At 46.7% G+C, this 12,008-nt stretch overlaps 1 protein-coding gene across 5 annotated transcripts in view; it reads left to right on the top strand.

Moving 5' to 3' along the window:
- The window catches only part of palld (palladin, cytoskeletal associated protein), a 175,004-nt gene extending 163,188 nt beyond the window's left edge, over positions 1-11,816 (top strand). For all 5 annotated transcript variants that reach the window (XM_063201312.1, XM_063201313.1, XM_063201315.1 and 2 more), the window contains 5 exons: positions 430-562; positions 4,092-4,299; positions 5,467-5,632; positions 7,595-7,728; positions 8,790-11,816. In XM_063201312.1, the coding sequence (XP_063057382.1) occupies positions 430-562; positions 4,092-4,299; positions 5,467-5,632; positions 7,595-7,728; positions 8,790-8,950 (802 nt within the window). In that variant the 3' untranslated portion in view covers positions 8,951-11,816. The remainder of the gene's footprint in view (positions 1-429; positions 563-4,091; positions 4,300-5,466; positions 5,633-7,594; positions 7,729-8,789) is intronic.
- Positions 11,817-12,008: the final 192 nt, after the last annotated feature.

Here is a 12,008-nt window from a genome sequence, read left to right as displayed (position 1 = left end):
TTCTCCTTCTCCACTCACCTGTCGCCCTGTCTCTTTACAATGTTACATGCCGTGGTGACATGTACTGAGCGGTGATTGGGTGCTCTTGTGGCATCGCGTGTGAAGGCCTAGAAAAGAGTTAAAAGGAACCAGGATGAAAACACTTGGTTGTTGGTGCAATTGTTAGACTAATCGTGAAAGTGACAAGTGAGTCTTTTGTATGCTGTTGATTTTTCTGTCCGTGACTCTCTCCGGCTCACATCCAGATCCAAGGCTACGTACCGTAAGCATCATGTCATTACCTGACCCTTTATTTAAACGACTCAGTGAACCCTTTTAATCCATGACTGTGTATTTGTCTCTCTCAACCCAATGACTACACAAGTGACAGTCTCTTTGCCTGTTTTTAATCAGTGTTTGTGTCTGTTTGTTTGTGTGTGACTCTCCTAGACCCCGGTCCAGGTCCAGAGACAGTGGTGATGAGAATGAGAACATTCAGGAGCGCCACTTCCGCCCCCACTTCCTCCAGGCCCCCGGGGACCTCATCGTGCAGGAGGGACGCCTCTGCCGCATGGACTGCAAGGTGAGGAGGGAGAGAGAGAGGAGGAGAAAGAGAGAAAGAAAGAGACACACTGTGTGTGTGTGTGTGTCCCCACATGCTTCTGTGTGTGCATATGTATTGATGTGTTTGTGTACAAGGCTTCATATAGGCGATGGGGTACAATTTCAAAGATGTAATCCCTCAGGGATGTAAATCATAGGTCTAATGTGCGTGTTTGCAAGTGCGTGTGCGTGCGTGTGTGTGTGTTTGCATGTGTGTGTGTGTGTGTGTGTGTGTGTGTGTGTGTGTGTGTGTGTGCGTGTGCGTGCGTGCGTGCGTGTGTATTTTTCAGTACACGGATAGTCTCTCCCTTATGCATTCCATGCGTGGTAGAAAATAATCAGTGTTGAGGCTCCATGTTTCATCACTCAGCTGGTGACGAATAGTCTGGAGCAGGAGATGAGATGAGAGGAGAGGAGAGGAGAGGTGGAGGAGGAGAGTGGAGAGAGGAGAGGAGAGGAGAGGAGAGGTGGAGGAGGAGAGCAGAGGAGAGGAGGGCGACAAGACAGACTAGGTCCTCGTTCTGCTCTTGAAACTTCACTCTCTCTTTCTTTTTTCTCTTTCCAGAACTATCTGTATTTCTCTCTCCTCCCCTCTCTTAACCTTCTTCTTCTGTCTGTTTGCCTTGCTTCTGCTGATGTTGCAGCTACCCCGCATTTTTTTTTCTCTGTAATTTTCCTCCCATTTTATCTAATTTTCACCTCCTTCTCTCTCTCTCTCTCTCTCTCTCTCTCTCTCTCTCTCTCTCTCTCTCTCTTCAGCCTCTCTCTCTCTCTCTCTCTCTCTCTCTCTCTCTCTCTCTCTCTCTCTCTCTCTTCAGAATTCCCCTCTGACCCCCTTCATGCTTCTCCTTCTTCTCCCTCCTCTTCCTCTTGTTGTCTTTACTCTCTGTCTGTCTCCTGGCTGACCCGCATCCACTCACACTCCCCAAGACATCTCCTCTCCTTTCTCAACCTCCCGTCATCCACTGCCGTTTCTTCTATGCTCTCTCTCTCTCTGTTTCTCTCATTCCCTCCCTCCTCCCCTCCTTCCGCTATCTCCCCTTTCTCCTCCCTCCTCTCATCTCTACCTCACAACCTCCCACCCCCACACCCGTCCATCTCTCATCAACCTTTCGTATCCTTTTTTTTCTTTCATTTTTCCTTTCCCTTCGGCCATGTTGTTTTCCTGCTGCAGCAGCCATGTGAGGCAGGAGGCTGGCCCCAGGGGAGCGGTGTGGAGTGAGTGGCGTTTAGGGGGCCTGCGCTGTGCTGCACTGCCCTGCTCCATAGTGGGCTTCGCACGCTATAAAAAGAGGCTACGCCGCTCTGCTCGCGATCCGAAATAAACTTTCTCCAGTCTCCAGTGGCAGACATGGCTCCTAATGTCAGACGTATTTATAGGAGGAGATTTATTGCCAAAAAGCCGTTTGAAGCCACTTTAAAAATGTTTCCTAACTTTTTGAGCCAAAAAATGCAACCCCGCTTCCCTTCCCCCCTCCTGCTCCTCTCCACTTCCCCCACTCAGAAGGAGATAGTGGAAATGCATCAAACTTCAGGCCCCCCAGTGGGTGCCATCAAAGCAGCTCAAAGACGACTCACAAGTGTAAACACACATACTCATGAACAAATAGGCACACGCACACGCACACACACACATAAACAAATACACACACACACACACACACACACACACACACACACACACACACACACACACACACACACACACACACACACACACACACACACACACACACACACACAAGCATGCACTCATGCACGCACACACACTCTCAAAGAGACAAGAAGACAAACATCAAAGTTGCATGGGAGTTGAAAACACACACAGGAAGATGAGTGAGCGTTCCATTCACATACAGCATTATTTACAGCTCTCAGACCAAGATGTGGAGCTGTGTTGATCCTACAGAAATCAAATGGCACTGTACACAGCACAAACAACACACACACACACACACACACACACACACACACACACACACACACACACAGACACACACGCGCGTGCACACACACGTGCGCGCACACACACGCGCGCACGTCTGTCTGTCTGTCTGTCTGTCTGTCTGTCTGTCTGTCTGTCTGTCTGTCTGTCTGTCTGTGCATGCGTGTGTGTGTGTGTGTGTGTGTGTGTGTATGTGTGTGTGTGTGTGTGTGTGTGTGTGTGTGTGTGTGTGTGTGTGTGTGTGTGTGTGTGTGTGTGTGTGTGTGTGTGTGTGTGTTGTTTGTGCTGTGTACAGTGCCATTTGATTTGACACACACACGTACACAGGCAGGCAGGTGTTGTTGTGTAGAGCAGCTCGGCACACCTGAGGGAGGTGTAGGTGTCAGGTGTCGCTGGAATGTGAGGGCCACGCACTCTAAATAGAATCAGGCCCTTTCACAGGAACACTGCTGTTCCCATGAGAAACCAACCAACCTCCAGGCCCAGGATTTAATCAGCTGTGTACATGTGTGTGTGTGTGTGTGTGTGTGTGTGTGTGTGTGTGTGTGTGTGTGTGTGTGTGTGTGTGTGTGTGTGTGTGTGTGTGTGTGTGTGTGTGTGTGTGTGTGTGTGTGTGTGTGTGTGCACGTGTGGAGAGAGGGGGTTATTCAGAAGGACAAGGAAGTGTTTACCTGGCTGTGTTTTCACTGGGCGTTTTGCCGCTCCACACACATCCCCCCTCCTTCCCCCCTATAAGCACTCCCCATGTAACACTTGGTATGGAACGGACAAATATAACATCGTTTGTGGCAGTAGCAGAGTTGTCACCTCGAGCCAACCACCTGGCAGCTTGTAAACGAACGGTGGAGGACACTGTGGCACTATTTATTAGCGAGCTGTTTATGCTGCCTCGCGGCAATCACAGCACATTATGTGGACACTCACACACATGCTGTGTGTGCTGGCAATGGTGATGCAATCCATTCCTCGTCTCTATAAACATTATACTTGTGTTTAATGATGTGCTTGTTTTTCACGACGAAAATGAGACTTTCAGTGTAAGGATGAGTTGGATTCACTCTTGTATTGGCTTTTCTTTTTGGTAGCATCGCTCACGGCTTGCTTAGCTGTTCTTAACCAAAGAAACGAGCAAATAGGGCTGAGAAAGTAAAAGTAGTAGGCCTACTGTATGTACATAATCTGCAGGGCCCTCAGAAGAAGTGTTTCCAATCAATACCTTATTAAACAAGGGATTTCCTGATTAAAGAAGGGATCAGCTGGCTTTAACAGGCATGGCAAAGCTTTAATTTCCTGACATTATAAGTGTGATTGTCAAGGCTGCTGACAGCTTCATCTGGGCTCGGAACAGAGTAATTCGAAGGGCCCCCTGACCCAATGCATCTGGATCTGGACCCCTCCTCTCCCTGGGTCCTGGATGACTGACCCCTTTTGTCCCCCCCTGTCGGTTTCCCTGGCTATTGTTATGATGGGTTATTCAAATGTCCCCAATGCTCTTGCTTCAAAGTGTCCAAACGTTGACCTGATATCAGTAGTAATAATTAGTGCTCTCTGTCGCCCCCCTCAGGTGAGTGGCCTGCCCACGCCCGACCTCATCTGGCAGCTGGACGGCCAGACCATCCGGCCTGACTCCTCCCACAAGATGCTGGTGCGGGAGAACGGAGTGCACTCATTGGTCATCGAGCCAGTCACCAGCCGGGACGCCGGAATCTACACGTGCATCGCCAGCAACCGCGCCGGACAGAACTCCTTCAACCTGGAGCTCATCGTAGCAGGTACTTGGTTTTTGAACACATACACATACACATACACACACACACACACACACACACACACACACACACACACACACACACACACACACACACACACACACACACACACACACACACACACACACACACACACACACACACACACACACACACACGCGAACACACAGGCACATACAGTACAGTGCAGTACACATACACATGCATGCACACATACACAGGCTCACATGCAAATTCACACACGCACACACACACGCATGCACGCACGGACACACACACGCACGCACACACACACACGCACGGAAGTGTGCACGTATCCACTACACACACACACTCACATACACTACATATACACACACATACAGGCAAACAGGCACACACACATACACACATACTGTATACATTAAACTCTGAAACACACCCGGCCTTATCTTAATGCAGTCATGACATGTGATATGCGCAGCCATAAACTTTCAGAAGTACAGAGCTTGCACAATAGCACTCAGCAGAAAGCTCCGCATATAGTAGTGTCAAATCGTTTTTTATCGTTTCGCTGATAAAGTTTGTTATCCCACCCAGCTTTTCATTGTGCCGAAAGCCCATTTCATGAGACCTCGGCCTGATATTTTCCTCTTTGCCATCTCAGGGTCTCAGAGTTGAAATATTATGAAGGGCTATAACTAAAGTTTAAATTGGACAGGAGCCCTCTGGAACGTGGATGCCCTTCTCCCACCTCCACAACACATGTACAGACAGAGTTCAGAACTCCCTGCTATAGTATTTATAGTAGTACAATAAGGAGAGACTGACTACTGCATGTGTGAATAAAGAATGATTTCCCCCCTTTTTACGAAGCATAATTGAACTACTGGCTGAAATGGAATCAGGCAGCTTTCTGTCTGTATATCTTTCTTGTACTTTCTTTTTTTGGGACATTTTAGGCCTTTATTATGATACGAGACGGGGGAGGATCGGGAAATGACCTCGGGCCGGAATCGAACCCGGGTCCTGGCGTGGCAGTACAGTGCTCTACCTTTTGAGCCACTGCAGGGCCTCTTTCGTCCTTTCTCGGAAGAGCCATTTACAGTTGAACTAATGTCTCTCTCTCTCTCTCTCTCTCTCTCTCTCTCTCTCTCTCTCTCTCTCTCTCTCTCTCTCTCTCTCTCTCAGCCAAAGAGATGCACAAGGCCCCAGCGTTCATAGAGAAGCTCCAGAATACGGGTGTGGCGGAGGGCTACCCGGTGCGTCTGGAGTGCCGCGTGTCTGGCGTTCCCTTCCCACAGATCTTCTGGAAGAGGGAGAACGAGTCGCTCACCCACAACACAGACAGAATCAGGTACGCCACACAGACACAGTCACACACAGACACAGTCACACACACACACACACACACACACACACACACACACACACACACACACACACACACACACACACACACACACACACACACACACACACACACACACACACACACACACAGTGTAGACAGGCAAAGATAAACACACATAGTAACACATCTGAGCACACGGTGATCACATCCATGAACCCCATCCGTCACACTGTGTGAAGGCTTCTGGGCCACCCAGATGTGTTTCTATTGGCCGCCTCGCGACATCTTGAATCCCTTACTCGGCCATATTAGATTTTCTTATCATTGAAATGTCACTTTCAGAGTCCTGAAAAGCCAAAAAATTATCACTGTATCTGTATGTTTCGGCCAAACACAGCCTCAAGCTAAAAGGAGATGGACTTCTCTCTGATTGAATTTGCCTTTGCTTGGCTTTGACAATCATAAACTCAAAAGCAATCTGCACAGATACAGTACTGTATGTGCATGCAGGCTAATGTGATGCAAAGTGAAAAATGTAGTGGGATCTGATGGGATCAGGCAGAGCATGTGCAGACTTGGCGTGCAGACATAGATTGTTTTGGCCTGATCTCAATGTACAGGCAATTGTTCAATGACACTACAAAGTCTTCTCTATGTAGCATTGAAGTCTATGGTAGACATACAGTATCCACTGAGTCTGTGATATGACTCCCAGTGAGAGCATCCCCAGAGTGCGGGCCTTATGAATGCCGCTACGCCATATATGGTACAGTAATGGAGGCTGAGGTCGACCGCCTGTCTAAACTGCTACCACATGTCTAAACAAACAGTAATTAAAGCCCCCCCACCCTCTCTCTCGTAAAGAAAGCATAGGACATAACATGAACCACTGCGGCACCCCGCCCCCACCCCAAACACCCCACAACGCCACTGGCTACTGTCTACTGGGGATCAGAGGGAAAGCCTCTATCAGCAGGTTGCTTCAAAGAGCTTCAAAAGTTGTTTTTTTTTTTTAACCATCTCCCCTCCCCCTAAATACTAACCACTGGCTTAATAGAGTTGCCCTCTCGGTTGGCTTTGAAGTCTCACTCAGGGCGTAGACCGGGGTAGTGCTGCTTGGTGACAGTTCAAAACACCAATCAAGATAGCTCAAACTTGATTACGGTGTGTGTATACGTCTGTAGATGTGTCTCTGTCGATCTAATTTTACTAAAGGTTTTAACTGTGGTCTGCCGCGGCTCTCTCCAAGACAAATTTGGCACTCTGAGGAAGGCCTGGTTTCTCACAAAGTTCGACTTGTCAAAGAGGAAGGACGTGCCAAAGACATCAAATATTGTTAGTCTTTTGCTGGCACATTAAAGCGACTAGGTGTTTCTGGCCTACTCTCAGCCCATTTGAACTACATTACAGAGACCCAGCAGTAACCGCATCAGCTTCACTTTGAGGACCGAGATCTGATAGATCCCAGACTCAAGTTCTATATGAAACGATCAAACAGCTCTTGAATTCCTGACCTCGTTATGAGGGTCGGTCTCAGTGTCTGACATCATCTCTGAGGCATCAGATTCGTCTTTTTTTTCTTTTTAATATTTTTAGGACCTGTATTTGACAGGACAGTGGAGAACAGACAGGAAATGAGAGAGCAAGGAGAGAGAGATGGGGTAGGTTCGGGTAATGACCTAGTTCAGATTAGAACCTGGATCCCCATGGGCATGTTCTTAGCTCACACGTGGTACGGGTGTATTCATGCACTGCACCACAGCACCACAGAACCTTCCACATCAGATTCTTCTTCTTCTTCTTCTTCTTCTTCTTCTTCTTCTTCTTCTTCTTCTTCTTCTTCTTCTTCTTCTTCTTCTTCTTCTTCTTCTTCTTCTTCTTCTCCTCCTTCTCATCCTCCTACTCCTTACTAATTTAAACAGCAACAATACTAATGAAATATTCTTTGTGAACCTCTGTTCCCAGCATGCACCAGGATAACCATGGCTACCTGTGCATGATCATCCAGCCAGCCCTGAAGGAGGATGCTGGCTGGTACACCGTCTCCGCCAAGAACGAAGCCGGCATCGTCTCCAGCACAGCGCGCCTCGACATCCACTGTAAGTACAGCACACGATGGAATTTTACACTTTGTGTGTGTGTGTGTGTGTGTGTGTGAGAGAGAGAGAGACAGAGAGAGAGAGAAATGTACTCTTAGTGCTTAATGGAATACCAACTTGCTCAATTCATACACTTTGTATGAGGTTCGCCGTTTTGCAAAGGCTACATAGCTGCTGTAATGAGCCATTCTGTTACAGTTACCATCTGTACCCAGTTTATACATCATTTCTATACATACAGCGCAGTGAACATCTGGCATTGTTTAATGTTCGCATGTAATAGGGTCGTAAAAGAGCTCACATAGCTATGGCATACACCTGTTTTAAGAGAATTTGCTGCACAACAAACATATCCGGCATCGGCCCACTTCCCCTTACCTGGCATGGCCATGCATTTCTCATTATTTCACTGCTGTATACGCCACTGTTACTTACTGTGGCACAATGTTGTTGTAGACTTGTAGTAGGGTAGAGATACTTTTCTCATAGTTCACGCCTACTTCATTTTGTTGTTGCTGCCATTCCATGTAGGGTCACATAAACACTCTCTGTATTCGTAAAGGACAGTGAAGAGAGACAGGAAAGTGATGAGAGATGGAAAAGGTTGTGAAAACACCCAGGCTGCACTCGAACCTCAGTACTTATGGGCAATGTAGCCCAACCGGTACAGTATTGAACTGCATTGTAGCCTGGGAAATTCCATGCTTCTATGCAGATTCATTCTAATCTGAAAGAAAGCATGGCAGCTACCCTATGCAAGAGAGCCTAAGCGAGGTAGCCAATCAGAGAGCGAGGAGGGTTGGAAAGACTCGGCAAATGGAAGCTTGCAGTTTGTTTGAATAGCTACAACTAACATGATTGGCTATGGCCTACGTATACAGTATATGCCAAATGATGCATTCGTAACACCCAATAAACGGCCATGGGCCATCGTAAACCACACCTTTCCTACAAGAAGTTGCATAGGTAGCCTCCGGACTCTCTCACTTGTCTCACTCACCTGCACTGTTCCATAGCACCCCTTCCCTCACACACTTCTCTCTCTGTTGTCCCCCCTCCAGCCCAGTGGCAGCAGACCCACACCCCGAAGCTCAAGAAGGTGCGTCCCTCGGCCAGCCGCTACGCCGCGCTGACGGAGAGGGGCCTGGACGTGAAGGCCGCCTTCTTCCCAGACTCCAGCCCTCTGCAGCCGGGCGGCCTGGTGGAGAGCGAAGACCTGTAGAGAGGAGGTGGAGTGGGTGGGTGAGGTGCCATCGCAAGCAGAGCAGAGCGCTCACTTCACCTTGACCTTACCATGTGAACTTTTGACCTTGTAAACTGCAACAGCAGCAGCACCAACGCTCCGCAGCCCCTCCCCAACTCCACCACCTTCTGCCCTCCCCCCTCCAACCGAAGCAACGCAACTCACCCCCTAACCCTTGAATGAACTCGATGCCATCCTCTCAATGGTTGTGGTGTGGAGTTGATCTGAGATGAGTGTCTTCAGGCTGAACGGATGAAGGCGTGGAAGGAGTTGAAGATGACGCCATGGATTCAAAATGGCCGACAAAAACGGGACTTGTTGCAGCCAATGGGAATTCTTGTTGAGTTGGCAGCCCTTCTTTGACAAGTCACATCTATAGCTTTGATCCAGAAGTGCTTTTGCCCAGTACACAAAAATATATAGTATGCTTCAAGTGCTCTGCTAAGCCAAACCAAGACATTGACTTCACAGGCTGCTTGTTTATGTAGGTAAAGCTAGGCCTTCTAAGTTCGATTTTTTTCCCCCTTGGGGAGGGGAGGAGGTGTTGTGAGTGCAAAAGTGAGGTCTTAGCCTTCCTCTGTATTGACTGTTTTTGATTCATCAATCTAGATACGACACTCACACATTCACATGCAACCAAACATAATGATACTCACTGCCACTAAGAAATGGACACACACACACACACACCAACACTTGCACATGCGCACGCAAACACACACACACACACAAACACAAAAGCAAACACACAAAGTGCCTGGGGGACACACCATGTTCTCTCGCTTCAACACAATATGTGGTCTAACAAACATTTCTCATTTGGAACACACGGTAGAATGTAGTTCTGCATGTTACCATGGTGCCATTTTGAATACTCTGTATGTATTTACTCTGTGCTGTAGTTCTGTATGTATTTATGATGGTGATGGTGGTGGTGGTGGAGGTGGAAGGCTGGGAGGGTTTGGGGGGAGATTGGGAAGGAAGAGCTCCTTAAAAAAACCTCCCGTTCAGGAAAATGAAATGATGTTCATGAGATTTGATGCGAGCAGCAAGGGGGAATGTTTGGGAGAAGAAGACACAGGTCGATATGAATAGCATCAGGAACGTCCGCAGTTAAAGAGGAGATGTAGGTGGGATGAGAGAAGGGCTGAGGCCGTCCCTACAACCCTACAGCACTGGCATGGGCTCAACACGGGAGGGGAGACACAGAAACACACTCGCTTCATTATTTTTTTTCACCGCACACCTGGGTGTGGTTGTCATACTGTACATTACCGATGGTTTCAGCCCAGTGGAGGAAGACAGGAGAGGTTAGCGAACGTATACCATGGATATCATTGTCAACATTGTCTGGTTATGTATTTAGCACGATAACTTAGATATTGCACAAGGCCGGGCCTTAACTAGTCTATTTTTTTTCTCTTTCTTTGTCTTTTTTTTTTTCAATTTTCTGAACCTTGAATCAGATTAAACTGACATGTAATTTTGATCACGTGTGACAGATCTGAAGTAATGTTGGTTGACAGCGAGCTAGTGCTGCCATGACGACAAGGTACTGTGAAAGTGTGCTAACTGGAGTGACTGGCAGGGCAGCGGTGAGGATTCTGAGGAGGTTGGCAGTGCTGATTTTGACTGGTATTGAAATGGACTGAATTGTGTCAGAATATTACATATGATACATTGTTACTAAACATGTGTGAATGGTGTATGAAGAAACAAGAATGTAGTGTATCCACTTCAGTGACAAAGTAGTTGAGACAGAGATGGGGGATGATGATGTTGATTGCGGTGATGATGTTGGTAGCGATGGAGGTGGTGGTGGTAGTGAAGCTAGAGTTGGGGTACCGATTGGTGGTGAAAGAGTGAAATACAGCTGTTTGAAATATACTTTTCCAAAACGCGCAAAAAATGTTGGAGTACTAAGTGGTTGGAGGTCTTGGATTACTGGAGTACTACAGTACTATGTGTTTCCTGATCAACTTCAAGTATGGTGACTACAGGCCATTTTGTCCTTTTAAAATGTGCGTAAAGGTGTATTAAACATTCACCACATCCTTGGTACAGATGTAAGAAGAGAAATGAGGGGAAAGAGAACTGAAAGAAAGAAGGAAATAGTGATGAAACGAACGAATCAGTGTAATGGTGAAGAAATAGTTTACTTTTTTTTCCCAAATCTGTAAACATATACTCAAACCAGACCGTGGCAGATGTGTATTCATGCCCAACAAATAATAAAAAAATATTTTTGTATGAGTTAAAAAATATATATGTTCCATTAAGCGCAGTTGATGTTTTCTCCTTCTCTTGTAGAGACTCTTTGTAGGGAAATGACAGTAGTCTAATCCTTTTTATAAAACTTACAAACTGCCTGGTCTATATTTAAATCTATATGAAATCAAGTGCAAGTAAGTATGTAATGCATAATAGGTCAGCAAGGCCTAGTTCAATTAGCTATATCTCAGTGCATATTCAACTGTTGGGTACTCTTCTTTAAATCCACAGAATCATGTAGAAATAATAGAGTAGAGGGAATCGGGATCGCAAATCGGTGGCAGAAACTCACACAAATCTCTGTATTTAAACATTGAAAACATCTGATTAAATAAAATTATTTTCACACTTTTTATTTGAAATGCTGTTTTGTGCCTACACACAAAGCTTCAAATCAGGAGCTGCTGTGTCTGTCCACTACTCGCTAGCTAGCGTAGGGTACTCTTGCTCAGACATACTTCTCTCCATGTGTTTTTTTCCTTTCCAAGCCAGTCTGTGCCTGTATATGGATTGTTCTCCTGATACTATTTTTGTGTATGAACGATAATATAAATAAAAAGTCTCTGGAAGAACACTCGTCTTGAATGGGATCTTTTAAAGGGCGATCTTTGGCAAACGCTCGGCTAATAAGACTCCATCCAGCCGTTATACAAGAAGCGTTTTTACAATCGCTGCTGGTTAGCGGGTTAGCTGGCTAATTGGACCACCATGCACGTGGCATTTCACAAGAGAAACACAGCTAGCTATCATATAGTATATACTGCCG

The sequence above is a fragment of the Engraulis encrasicolus genome, chromosome 6 (assembly GCF_034702125.1).
Source record: "Engraulis encrasicolus isolate BLACKSEA-1 chromosome 6, IST_EnEncr_1.0, whole genome shotgun sequence".
Taxonomy (NCBI): domain Eukaryota; kingdom Metazoa; phylum Chordata; class Actinopteri; order Clupeiformes; family Engraulidae; genus Engraulis; species Engraulis encrasicolus.
This window is presented reverse-complemented; position numbering and strand designations above follow the sequence as displayed.